Source organism: Protopterus annectens, chromosome 3.part0 (assembly GCF_019279795.1).
Source record: "Protopterus annectens isolate FY-2018-M chromosome 3.part0, PAN1.0, whole genome shotgun sequence".
NCBI classification, from domain to species: domain Eukaryota; kingdom Metazoa; phylum Chordata; order Ceratodontiformes; family Protopteridae; genus Protopterus; species Protopterus annectens.
The window spans coordinates 1935937568-1935952034 of NC_056731.1; the positions used below are offsets into that span (position 1 = coordinate 1935937568).

Consider the following 14467-nt stretch of genomic DNA (forward strand, 5'->3'; position numbering starts at 1 on the left):
TGAACGTTAACATGATTGTTTTCTTTTATATAAATGTGTTTTGCCTATGATTTATGTGATAATTCAATAAAGGTGTTAAACAAAATGATTACTGTAGAAAATAATTAGCTTTCTGCTCCTTTGTGTCTTGTGCTTTAAGCAGTCTACAGTTGAAAATTACACTTCTTCTGCTGTTAAACACCCCAGAGAAATTCACATCCTCTATGTCATTTAATCCCCCCCCCCACCATTTCTGTCACCATCACATTTTAAAACATAGGAAAGGGAGAACAAACTGCTTAAGTGTCTGCATGAAAATAATTAATTTCAAGAAACACTTGGGACAATTAAACTGAATCTTCTTTTTCATTTAAAGGTAAGTGCTTATTGTATTTATTTAAATTCAAAGTGGCTGAAGTACACTGAAAAATGAATGTAAGGACTGTTAAAATGCTGAAAGCACATCAACAAATTATCACTTAAATGTCTACTTTCAACCCCCACCACTTCAGTTACATAGGAATTTGTCTTTTTTACTGTTTGATTGCAACTCTTTACCTTCAACTGTTTAGACAATACTTTATCATAGGAAGTTACTAGGCTATTGGCCCTGAGGCCCTTACAAGCCTAGCCAAGAATCTAGCCCACGTTCTAATAAGTCAGCACCCTATGTCACTGTCCAGCAGGGACATAGGTGGAATCCCAGGAGTGTATTTTCTGTTCCCCATCCAGTTATCCAGGTTGCGCTTAAAAAGGTTTAATGAGGTACTCTGCTTTACGTGGAGAGGGAGTCTATTCCACAAAAGGGAGAGTCTCTGGGGCACAAATCTGTCCTGCCAACAAGTCCTATTGATGTCACAGACCAGGTTGAGGTCGTGTGTGTGTGGGTTACTCGAGTGGAGTTTGACTTGCGGATATGCAGCAATCCCATCAGGGCAGGGTCTGAGATTCCTTTGTATGCCAGATAGAGGTCACCTCTGAGGAGTCTGTAAGAGACTGAGTAGAGGGACAGGGCTTTTAGCCTATTTATGTAGGGCAGATGTTTGTGGCCTTGGATTCTCCAGGTGAGGAATCTCTGTGGTCTCCCCAGCTGCTGCATGTGCTTTGTGAAGTACACACTGAAAGGGGCATTATATTCAATAATCAGTCTTATAAGGGAAGAATACAGGGATGTTATAACCACCTTGTTCCTGGATGAGCTACCCTTTCTAATGAGGTGGGCCATGTAGAAAGCTTTCTGTACAACGGAGGCAATATGGTGGTCAAAAGTCAATCTGCTACCAACCTGGGTTCCCAAGTACCTCACGACTGATTGCATTCTTAGTGCCTTATTATCAATGTGATAATTTGTGGGGAAGTCATTCTCCCCAAAAGGGATGATGCATTTTTTGGCATTCAGTTTGAGGCCATGTTTCTGGCAACAGTCAATTGTTTGGGTAAGACCCTCTTGGAGGATGTCCACATCACTAGGGGAATTGATGACAGCACCCAGTTTGCAGTCATCTACAAACTTGGTCAGCCACAGCCCACTAGATTTGGCCTGCACCTCTGAGAAGTATATCCCAAACAGCAGAGACCCCAATACCGATCCCTGGGGTACATCGCTCGTTACGGGTCTACAAAAGGTGGCTTCTCCTATTTTGACTAGGTGGGTTCTACCAGTGAGACAGTTTGCTACCCATCTGGTAACATATGGATTGATGTCTAGTTGAGAGAGTTTACCTATTATATATACCTGAATGGGGAACAGAATCGAAGGCCTTGGCCAGGTCAAGGTAGGCAGTGTGCACCATCTTCTCCTCGTCTGTGGCCTTGGTGGCTGTCTCAAAGTAGTCGACCAAATTTAAGAGGCATGACCTCCTCTTGACAAAATCAAACTGTGTGGGATTAAGTGCCTGGAGGCTGCTAAAGTCCTTGTTTATGAGGTCCATGATAATCCGCTCAATGGCCTTGCAGATCAGGCTAGTTAGGCTGATGGGTTTATAATTTCCTGGATTGGGGGACACTCCACCTTTGTGTAAAGGGATGACAGTAGCTGTCCTCCACTTGGCTAGGATGTACTCAGGCTTTGGTTGAATAGGGTGCCTAATGGTGCTGCAAGTTCCTGCCTGAGTTTATGTAGGATGCAGCCTGGGATGTTATCGGGTCCCCATGGAGGCTGTATTTTTTGCCTTTGAAACGGCAGTGATGACTTGTTCCCTAGAGATAAGGGAAGGGGGGCAGGTACTGGGGATGTCCTGTTTTGCTGATGGGGGGGGGGAAGAGAAGTGAAGTTTTCACTGAACCACTCTGCCAGCAGGTTGGCTATATCTACAGGGCTTGTGTATGTGGTGTCCCTTGACCACTAGGTCTGAGCAGATCTGGGTGCTTCCCTTGAGATTGCATACATATGTGAAGAAAGCCTTATGACTGTCTTTACTAGATGTGGCCAGTTTGGACTTGAAGTTTGCTTTGCAGGATTTCACTAGTGCTCTTATTTGCTTGTTCAGGATAAAGACAGATTCCTTCCAATTGGACACCTGCTCCTTCTTGGTCCTGGACAGCAATTTTTTCCTTTTATTATAGAGTTCATTTATTGTAGATGTCCACCAGACAGGTTTACTCTTCCTTGAGGAGGATGATTCTCGTCCTGTCTGGTATTCCCGATTCCATGCAGCTATATAAATGTTCATATAGTACTTTGGTGTAAGTTTGGACATATGTGCCAGTTTCTCTGGAGGGTGAGAGAGCTGTGAAGCTGTTTATACCTTCCATCAGGAGGTTGTAGTACCAGAATACTATAGGAATAAACAAGTTCAGACCCAAGTTGCTTCCTGCAAACTAATCATTTCACAACACACTTCAGTTTCAGTAAAAATTATTTCCATGTTCATGTTCTGACAGGAACTCAAGAATGGCTAAAATCTATAGAGAGTAGCTAACAGTTTGATTACCAAAACATCATAAGCAGAAGCAACGCTTTACTTTTCAGTGCTTACAGACTAGTGCCAACACATAAAATTTTTCTCTGCTCCTTTGCAGAGACGGGCAGTAGGAGCTAACAGTTTTATATACCATGCATACATCAACCCTGATTATGTGAAGCCATTGTTGTAGACAAGTAACCACCAAGAAGTTTGAGATGACCCCTGAGAAATTAGGCTGTTTATCATTCAAAACACATATTTCATGTTTTGTACATTTAAAAAATCTGATGTTGAAAAAATTGCAAACTTTCTTCACTTTTGAAGTAAATGCAGTGGATGCTTTAAGAGTAACCAAAACTACTCCTATGCATTCCAGTGAAGGGTATGAAATCAGCACAAACCATTTTAGAAACAATTTAATTTCAAACTGCCTTTTAGAGCTTGGTATATATTTGAATTTTACAGTGGTCCTGCAGGAAAGGATATGATAAAAAGGGATGGAACAGACAAATATTTAATTTATTAAAGACTTCTTGTAATTAAAATGAAAGAAAAGGATCACAAGCCTAGTTCTTGGACATTTTTAGCTAGGTACAGATAAAATAAAGGTTTTAGAATGTGAATAAACAAAACGCTTGTGGAATCCAGGGATATGTTGATGGTAGAAACTATAGGAAAGAGGACCACGGCTGATCACAGTGCTGCTGGCATGCCAAGTAACCATGACTGTTCTCTAGCTGACTGCTGCACAACAGCTTTACCATGATACTAAAATATGTAAAGTTTCATGTGACCTGATGAGATATACCTAAAAAATGCACCAACATAACTTTAAATTTTATACATTAAAGGTTCACAATGTGTTGGAAATAAAGTCTGATTTTTCTTCAGTTTCTTCCTTGTGCAACAGTGATTAAGGGTTTCTATACCATCCATCTTACAAGCACAGATAATCAGACAACACTGTTTTTGCTTTCAGCACATTAAGAATTGGCAGCCCAAAAGTGTTTTGTTATGTGTAATGACCACAGTGATGGTACCAACTCTTCAAAGAAGTTGCCCTCCTACTGCAGTTAGCCATGCTGACTTTTTTCCTTCCTCACGGATGAAATTTAAGTGACTGACTGTTTATAGGTAGAAATTAGATGTTCTACCTTTAATCAGTTTCCAAAATGTGCAACACACAGCCAGTGCCTGCAGGTTTTAGATGTGATAGTACAGCAGTCCCTGGGCTTACTTTTACAGGACAGCTGCTGATGTTCCTCGAGCAAAGAAGGAAACATTCTTATCAAGAAGTTTATACTGGTAAAGTTCTGTAACATCTGATCCAAATGCTGTTTGTGGAGGCTCTCTCCAAGTTATCTTCACCTGCAAAATGAAGAGAAAAAGTCTTAAAATGCTAGGGAAGTTTTAAAAAGCCTGCCACAAGCCTACATCAATACATATGTTTTTGAAAACAGATTTTTATCTTATACTGTAAAAATCTCAAGATGATTTATTTATTGATCGGTTTGTTGACCGGTAAAGTCCAACTGGGAGGTAGAGCCTTTTTTAGCAGAAGCCCAAAGAGAAAAACTCCACAAGATACAAAAAGTAACATATACATACACATGTACATAGCGTGACTGAGAATACAATAATGACAAAAATAGTAGGAAAGTTCTAAAGTGAACTTTCATAGCAAAGTGAAGGTGAGGAGGGTATGTAGCGAAGTAGACCAACAAAGTAAGATAAGGTAGGGGATTACTGGCCAAGCAGTTATTCTAGAATAAGGATGGGATACAATGGATAAGGATAGTTTAGGAAATTAACCAGCTGTGGTGCCTCAGCACAGCCATGAGCCTTTTTAGGTGTTGCTTCAATAACAGCTTGAAGGATTTCTGTTAGTTAGCTTGATTGAATGAGAGGAGAATGAAATTTCAAAGTTTAGAGGTATGAGAGGATTGCAACGAGTCACCTGCTGTATTGTTTGATTTAACTGGATGCATTAGGAATTTTGTGGGTAGAGTGAAGAGTCCTAGATGGGAAGTGAGGTTGGATAATGTATTTTTTAGTGTTAGGCATTTTTCAACTTGAAAAAATGTGACTTTGAACAGTGCTTGGTAGTGTGAATATTAGATAATGACACAATTCTACTCGATTTATTATCTGTTTGGTACCATGCAGTGACGGGATCTATAAGGCATATCAGTTGCGCATTTAGCAATTTTGTTGCAGCATTTTTCAAGCATGTTCACTAAGTAGCTTGCAAGATGGCAAATACAGGAGCAGCATACAGAAGGATGGGTAAAAGAGTAGAGGCAATGGTTTACTAGCCTGGTCAGCTAGGTAAGGTTTAGCTTGATACAGGATGCCAAGTTTTTTGTGCATTTTACTGACAGCTTGTTATGTGGACGCCAAATGTCATGATATCATTAATGGTAATACTCAGGAGCTTGGTATGAGATACCAAGTTTAATTCTGGTGTGGTCGGAAGAAGTAATGGTGAAGAGAGGTTTGTCAGAGTATTGTCTAGGTATAATCAGAATAAGTTTGTTCTTCTTGTGGTTTAATAGTAATTGAGAGTTATTGACCCATGTTTCAATGGAACCAAAGGATTCCTGGGGTTTGGGTTTGAAGATTTTGCAGGTTTTAGGCAGTACAAACGAGTGTGGAATATTCAGCATATTGAACGACAGTAGCATGTTTACTTGTGGTATGTACAGTATTTATGGAAACACTGAATAGTAAGGGATCAAGGATAGATCCTTGAGGCACCTCATGTTCACCGAAACGGAGATGTTTTTTCCCATTTTACAGCTTGAAGTCTATAGATAAGGTAGATACTGAACCATGTGAGAGATGAATGTTAAAGTCCTAGGGAGTGAGTAGAGTTTGTAGTGCAGTTCTTGGAGAGACACTGTGTCAAAAGCTTGACAATGTCTGGCTTTCTGTGCCATGAGGGACTTGACTCTTTCTGACCTCTTATATCTTATCAAGGCTAATAGTCCATTAAAAAAAACAAAAAAAACATATAAACGGAGCTCATTAGGAGGACAGTTACTATCAAACATCTTCCCAGCCTATGGAATAAATTACTCCTGCACATTAAGCAAAGTGACATCATTGCATCCAAAATCCAGCTTTGAAGACTGAAGAGATATCCTCAAATTCATCCCCAGACAAACCTGATAAATGTTCAGTTATCCCCAAATTCATCCCTAGATAAGTCTGTTTTGCCTTTCTAGACATAGGGGGTATAAACTTGAGGGTGGGCATTGTCAAGAGGCAAATGACCTCTGGACTGGGTTGCCTCGCAATTCCTACATTCCTTTGATCCATAATGGACTGGGAGCAGCAAGGAGTAGCATGGCCTTTGAAAGCAGCACTTGTTAATTTGGAAGCAGGGGATGTTGTCCGGGATGAAAACCCAAACACAGCACTGCACTTAGTAAATGCTGTTTAGCAACTCTCAAGCCCCGCCCCCTCCTATTTTCAAACAAAGGACACTACCAACTGTTCTGTATCAATCCTACAAGCAGATGGGATGGCCACCAAGAAAACAGTCTTACTGGATAAAGTTTAGAGACACTGAACCTGCAGGAACAACTGAAGGATTGGGAAGTCTGTCAGTCATGAAATTCAAGTCACAAAGAGAAGGGTTCTTCTTCCAGAGAGAATGGGGGTGCAGAATTCCCTGCATGGAAAAACTGAAACCCAATTCATACAAGTGTCTTGACAGGTCAGAAAAAACTGCAAGTTGACAGAGGGGCAGCACAGAATGCCTAAACAAAACCCAAAGAAAAATCACATGAAAAAAATAAGACTGAAGACACGAAAGTAAGTACCACATGTTTAAATCTTGGTACCTCGGCTTATCTCTTTGAAGGCGATAAGCCAAGGTACCAGGATTAAACATGTGGTACTCACTTTCGTGTCTTCAGTACAGAATGCCTCTCTACCCAGATGGGCAAGCTCTTCCACTAAGAATAAATGTGAAGAGTAGGATTCCTGTTGGTGTCAAACATCTCCCACACTCCAGTCAGAAGGTCAGTCAGGATCATGGACTTTAAACCAGCAGCAACATCCTTAAGCAGAGTCCGTCACCCTCTCAACCTGGGTTGGGCAGACTTAGCTTGGTTTCCTGAACTGCCAGAGACTTGACAGCCTAAAATGCACCCTTCTTAGTCAAGGAGTTTTAGCTTTTCTTCTCTGAACTTTGAGAATAGATACAGAGTCAGATGGATTGGTCAAAAGGCAGTACTGGAATTTCCTCTGGCATAGGAGAGAGAAGCTTCCTTTATGTTATGTTACGTTCAAATTTCCTGAAATATTGACTAGCCAAAACATGCCAATTACAAAATTCAACCCGATGAAACCACACACAGACACACATCCACCATTTTTTGCAGGGAATGCAAGCCCCCCCTTTATCCCTATGTTTGTGTGTGTGTGGGGGCTTTGGCTGCACTGCTTTACTATTGCCATAGTCATCCAATGAAAAAGAAAAGAAAAACGTCCTCACAATTAGAATTACTACTGATAATCAAATCAGAAACTGCATGAACAGCGATTTCTCATAAGGAGCAGCGATCAGGGAATTATGCTCTAAAATTTTACCCTCGATCAGGTGTAGGATAATGGAGGAAGAACATGTAAATCATTAACTCTACTCTGAGCTGCTAGGGTTAATAGAAAAGGAGTGGTTGCATTCTTCCATGTCGTGAGCAGGTCAATCTCTGGGGCACCCATTCACTAAAGACTCTGACAAGACTCAGAAATCTTTAGTTCCAACAGGGGATTAGATGTGTAACTTGCAAAGTCAATCAGTATGATTGTGCTTGCCCACGTCTTGACCCACACTACCCCTCTCTGCACTAGGGGATATGAAAACATTCCTCACTGATGGCTTGGGTACCACAAAAAAGACTGGATGTTAAACTGGATTAGGAGAGGGCTCCTGCCTCAGGTCTGGCTCCAGAACATTCAGGGCACTAAATATTAGCCATAGTGCTTGATGGCTTACATGGAGTTCTCCCCCCACGAGGGTTGTGACATTTGAAGATCAGTGAGCAAGTGGTGACTCTGAAGCCACTGACACCTTACAATTCACTACAACACCTGCTCTCTTAGATATGCAAAAGAGACAGTGGCTGACAAAAACCCCTGAGGGCATAGGAGGGTCTGAGCCTAAGCCTTCTACTGTGTCTTCAACCATGCTGCCAAGAATAACTGACCAAGGAGAGTAGGCAACTTCTCCACAATGTAGGTAGTCTTCTGAGATAGGATCAGAGAAAAATTCTACCAGGTTATAAACAACTGTACGGCCAGCAACTATGAGACTATACCAGTCACTACAGGGAGTCCTCTGATGGTGCCACCAGGAGTCAACTGTCTAGATGAGGGATAACATGGAGGTCCTCCTCTTGTAAGGCCCTTGCCAGAGTTAGACCCTTGGTAAAACTCTGTAAAGGAGAGAGAGAGTAAACATCAGCATTTTGCACTGAAAAACAGTGATGCCACCCACAGGAAACCAAATGAACCTCCTGTACAAACTCCAACAGTGATGTGCCAAAATGTTTCTGCCAAGTCCAGTGACATCAAAAAGACCCCCTGTGGTTGAATGGGCATGATCTTCAGCACAGTCATTGTATGGAATCTCAAAATGAAACCAATGAGGTCCAGAATGTGATAGATGTTTCCATCTTCTTCAGAACCAAGAAAAGATGGGATTAGAACACCTAGCTTTCTCCTAAATAGTGACAACCTTTCTGCCCTTTGAGTAGTACAGTGTGGGCCTGTCCCATGAGCTCTGTGGAGATTGTTTTTGAGCAAATTCCATTCTGAGCTCTGAGATATGGATACATGTGATCTTATGGAACAGGGGAGTGCTTGGCTTGACTGAAGGTACCAAGAGCCAACAAGAAGGCTCTTTTACTTTAGAACATATCTGTCTTGAGTGGACTTGAGTAAATGCATTAGAGGAATGAATCTTGAGTTTTTTTTTCTGCTTTAACATTTGTTCTTTTTAGAGCTTTGAGGCAGAAGTATATTTTTATTTTACTACTGTGCTACCTTCACTTCTTTATAGACACAATTGGAATAGGGGATTGCTGGGCTTTACTGAATTTGCCAGAGGTCAGTAAGGTGGCTCCTTTAAAAGCATGCACGCCTTGAGCAGATGCAAGAAAAGCAGATGTCTTTACATGATTATCATGACTATCAGGAGAAGACAGTGAAGACAAGTCTATAATATATAGGATATCAAGGTATGTCTACTTAAGTATCCTATTTAAATATATATTACTACTAAGTTATGAATATTTCTGGTTGATGCATACACACGCTATATATGTATGTCTAATAAGGGGTAACACCTTAATTTTCCTAATATTACCAGTGATTGTCTGCTGAGGTGTTTTACTTACTTTAGTGATTTTGGTGTGGGACTTAATATTGATCCTAATAGAGTATAACACGCATTAACCTTAAAAAGTATATTTACATTAACACCTTAGACTTTATTCTATTCTCTTTAAAGGCACAATCACTGTACAGCCTACCAAATGGAGCAGCTTGATATTTATTATATAAATGAACTCACTTCCTCACTAATAGAGACTGTATAAAAAAAGTGTCTTAAATGCAATAAGTTGTCCTATGATTTATTTACATTCAGCAGAAATAATCAGATATGTAATAAATGTACATATCTTATAAAATAGTATGATGTTACAAGAAAGCAATTAGAATGCATGGATATTTCACTGCAGACTATACATAAAACTGACATACAGAAATTGACAGACGGATACTGACTTACTTTTAAACTAATAATTCCAATTTACAGTCTAGTATGCAAAAGGCCTACGTTATGTCACACTTTGTTGATTATTTCTCCCCAAATTTTTTTAAGCTCCAAAATAGCAGTTTTAGGTGGAATATAAATACATGCCAGTATAATCCTCATCCTTTGCCAGTAGCCCCTTACTACTACAAATCTGCTATTATTTTCTTTTTGTTCCCCCTCTTCTATCGCTACTGGAGCTCCTCTAACAAATGATACAAGTACTCCTCTTTTTCTTTGTCAATGAAATTCTGCAGGATATCCATCCTGAAATCCTTTCCTTATCAAAGTCACACGCTCACATCTTTTCAAATGCACCTCCTGTAGCACTGCTATTTGCACTTTGCATTTCTTAATTAAATTAAGTATTCTTTCCTTTTTGTCTATTCCTCTAAAACCAATGACATTCCAAAATAATATGGAAAGTGTCGCCATTATGGTAAGAGGTCATTATTCCAAGAAGATATAATTATTGATACTATCAACATGCTATCTTTAATTCAATTACTGGACAGGCCAACTAGATGTAACATTTTGGATTTGTATGCTCTGTGGAATTAATTATGGAGGTTTGTGCAAATATCACTCTAGCTAATTCAGATCATAACAGTCTAACTTTAAAGTTGTTGCACTACTTATCTAAGTCTGCTGAGGCACTTATACTTATTTGTCTCAATGGAACTGGTTTGAACTGATGAATAATGTTAACATAGACGAGAAATAGAATATATTCTATTTTAAACTGGCAGATCTTGAAAACTCTTACAGTATTTAGTAAAATATTTTCTTGTAAATTAAGAAACAAGCCACCCTGGTGAAATAAATGCCTAATTAGATTATCAAGAAAGGAAATACAATGGTGGAATATAATTAATAAATTCCACTCGGCTAGTAATACATGTACATATAGAAATAGTGTGTCTTAAGGAAGGGCATCAGGAAATCTAAAAGAAAACATACATTTAACATTGCAATCTTTACTACTGACAAAAATACATTTTTCAAGCATATTAGAGAAATGATGACTGAGGCCTGTTCAGGTGACGCTGAATATAAATGATATTTTGCTTTAGGTTTTGGTAAAGACTGTAGTAATTTGACAACTGCTAATCTGATGTTGTTAATCTTCACCTAATCCTTGACGGTGGGTTCGGTTCCGAACCTTTGGAACAGACTCTGCCATTATTTTCCAGCTTGCGCACTTCAAACTCTCAAGCCTGGCTCTACCCATAATGCTCCTCACAGAGATTACCTCAGATCTCGTTTGCCATGTTGCAGACCAGATATGCCTTCATTATCTCTCAAGTCTTGGCGAATGTTGTGAGTTATAAAATTTATATTTCTATATCCTTACCTATAAAATCTTTAGTACTTAATTCTATCTGCCTTACCTAAGCTCCCCGCTCCTCTTCTAACCGTTTTTCTCTTACTGTGAGGTATTTCTTCTACTTACTATTGTTGGTTAACACTCTCTCTCTTTACCCTTATTCTCATTACCATCACTGGTATTTTTTCTTGCTCCCTTGCCTTTTTTTTTTCAAAAAAAAAAAAAAAAAAAATCTCTCTAATTTTCATCTAGCATCTTAATTCAAATATGTCGGACAAGAAACAATAGACTATGAAAGCTAAGGGCTCTACAGGTTTCAAGAATGTACCAAGTGTGACGGGAAAATGCCCAACTCTGACAGGCATACCCTGTGTGTATATTGTTTAGGCGAAATACAGTTGCAAGAACATTGTGCTATTTGTCACAGTTTTTCCTCCCGTACCTTACGGGAAAGAAAGAATAAGCTTTTGCCGAAAGGCCTGTTAAAATCTCCTTTCAATGAGGCCACTTCTGGATCTAAAGAGAAAACTGGGGAAACAGGAACTTCTTCCCACAGTTCAAAAAAAAGAGACCTTCTTCGGAACCGATGAGAAAAAATGTTAAAACTTCTTCAGCTCCGAAAAGTTCTTTGGCACCGGGAGAATTGTCGGTGCCTAGCAAGACACCTTTGGAATGCTTTGATGCCTCGGCTCCAATCGAGCAGTCGGTACCTAGGACTTCAGAGCTGCCTTTTGCACCAAGGATGTCATACTCCAAGGACGTCATACTATCCTATCGACCCATTTAAGGACACTCCTTTCGTGGAAGTCAGGCGGTTCAGATCTCCTTCCATGGTATCGGCGAGGTCTACTAAAGGTTTATCGGAACAGGACATTATGGGGTTAGTGGACCAGCTCCTAGTGGCAAGAGGACTAACTTCAGTTCAGAGTCAAGCCGGCATTGAAACTACTCATTCCATGACACCTACATACACTCCTCCTCCAACTCTATCTGAGCCCTTGCAGACCTCGATTCCGACAGGTCCGGCTCTGAGTCAGTTCCGACAGACTTTCCATCTTTGGTTTCGAGTACAGCCTTGAGTTTTTCCAGATCTTTTGCACTGGGGGACTTCCCAGGGTCAGGACTCGATGGTCAATTCCAGGATGCATATTTTTTCGGCTCCATCTGAGCCATCCATGCCTCTCGGAGTGTTGGCCCTTGTAGTTCAGACTCAGGCTCCAGGTGCGGAGGCAGTCTTCTCGGTGCGAAGTGACCCAGGTTCCAAAGCAGTTTTTTTTGGTTCTGGGCTCCCACTCCTCTACCGGGGGGGGGGGGGCTGCCATCCATATCATGGAGAAAGCGCTATCCTTGGGGATTCCCAGTTGCTGCCTTCCCTGTTGGGGCAAATATCCTCCCCTTCCTCTCGGCTGGAACTGCCATTGACCTCATCCCCCAGACAGAGGGTGCAAAAGCCCCAGATAACACCCACACTGGTGGTTACCTCTTCAGAGACTTCTCCAGAACTTCCCCCCCGAATAAGTCCCTGCGAAGTGGAAGTGCAAGAGGAAGCATCTCTACTCCCCAGAGGAGTCTACACTGAGGATACTGACTTCAATGAAGGTGAAGGTTCCCCAAGGTCACCCCCTGAATATGTTTCCTTTGGGGACATCCTTGAAATACTGAAACAGAGGGGTGACTGGTCATCCACACAACCTTCCACAGAGGAGTCTGTATACCTGGAGGCTTTTCGCGCCCAACCCTTCATTTCTTGGATTTCTCCACCAGCTGCCAAATTGGTGAAATTGATCACCCAGTGGGCTTGGAAGATACCCAACGCCATAGAGCCTATTCCTAAAAGGCCTGACCGTATTTTGTCTGCACCAAAGGTGGAACCACACTGGTCCAAAAGATGTTAAAAAGTGTGTTACACCTACTCAGTATGATGTTACTAAATGACAAATGTCTGATTGGATGGGACTATGTTTTTAAACTAGTGAATAGAGCTCATTTTTAGATCTGATGAAGGCTGAAGAGCCGAAAGCGCTCATCTTTTACTAGAGCACTTGGATTTTATTCGTTTACATGTTTGTTCGTTTCTATTAAAGGAGGAAGTGATTCTCATCGTGGTGGTTTTTCTGGGCTTTTATTGAATTATTTGTGTCCTTCTCTGCCTTAAAAATGGGTTGTGCCATTTCCAAAGTTACTTTGGCTAAGTGGTTGAGAGACTGTATTTCTTTCACCTATCAGTCTTAAGGAATTCAACTCCACAAAACAGTTAGAGGGCTGTTGCCACATCAGCAGTTTTTCATGCAAGAGCTTCTCTAGATGACATTTGTGCAGCAGCTACTTGGTCCTCTCACCATACCTTCATTGCACATTACAAACAAGATCAAATCTTGAGAAGTCGAGCATCCTTTGGCTCTATGGTGCTTCGGAATACTCTTCTGTGAGACCTTCCAAGGTACATACGTTTCTGGGGATTCTGTCCCATTGTCAAGGATTAGGTGAAGATTAACAACATCAGATAAAGAAGTTATGTCTTACCATAACGTTCCATCTGTGTTGTTCATCTTCACCAATGCTTGGCATACCCTCCCACCATCCCCCATCCTAAAGCTCTTAGTAGGCCTCACTGATTCTGATCCAGTTTCTCATCAGGAATCCACAGATGGCCTCTTCTTTGTATATTTTTTTCTGTGTGTATATTGTATGATGTTCTAAAATTGTGGCTATATTCTGCCATCTGGCAAACTCAAGCTGAGGTAATCTCTGTGAGGAGCGTTATGGGTAGAGCTGGTCTTGAGAGCTTGGAGTGCGCGAGGTGGAAAACAACGGCAGAGTCGGTTCCAAGGGTTCGGAACCGAACCCACAGCCAAGGATTGGTGAAGATGAACAACACAGATGGAATGTTATGGTAAGACATAACTTATTTTTTTATGAGCAATTGCTTTAGTTTCCACTGGTATCTTCTTCAATATTTCTGGGATATGAGTAAGTCATGCTTTAAATAAAATCAGAAATGATTCTGGACCTGGACTTCATGGTATAAATGGATTATACTTGCAAGGTAACAAATATTTACTTCTGTACTGACTTACTTATTTTAATATATACTTAGAGCTGGATTTGTACCAGAATCATGAAAAAAGACCTCTGTGATTCCTGTGCACAAAGGAGCCTGTAATGCTACTATTGATAATTATCATACCATCAATCTAAATTGCTTACTAGGAAAGACATTTAAACATGATCCTATAGCCCCATTTTAAGCACAACCTAGATAACTGGATGGAAAGCAGAAAATACACCTCTGGGATTCCATCTGTGTTCCTGCTGGACAGGGGCATCAGGTGCTGACTTGTCGGAACATGGGCAAAATTTTTGGCTAGGCTTGTAAGGGCATCAGGGCCAATAGCCTAGTAACTTTCTATGATCCTATGATCTAATCAA

General features: G+C 40.7%; 1 protein-coding gene across 2 annotated transcripts in view; it reads right to left on the reverse strand.

The window, feature by feature from the left end:
* Nucleotides 1-3285: 3285 nt before the first annotated feature.
* ELP6 (elongator acetyltransferase complex subunit 6) overlaps nt 3286-14467 on the reverse strand; it is a 372934-nt gene continuing 361752 nt past the window's right edge. For both annotated transcript variants that reach the window (XM_044066019.1, XM_044066020.1), the window contains one exon: nt 3286-4253. In XM_044066019.1, the coding sequence (XP_043921954.1) occupies nt 4125-4253 (129 nt within the window). In that variant the 3' untranslated portion in view covers nt 3286-4124. The remainder of the gene's footprint in view (nt 4254-14467) is intronic.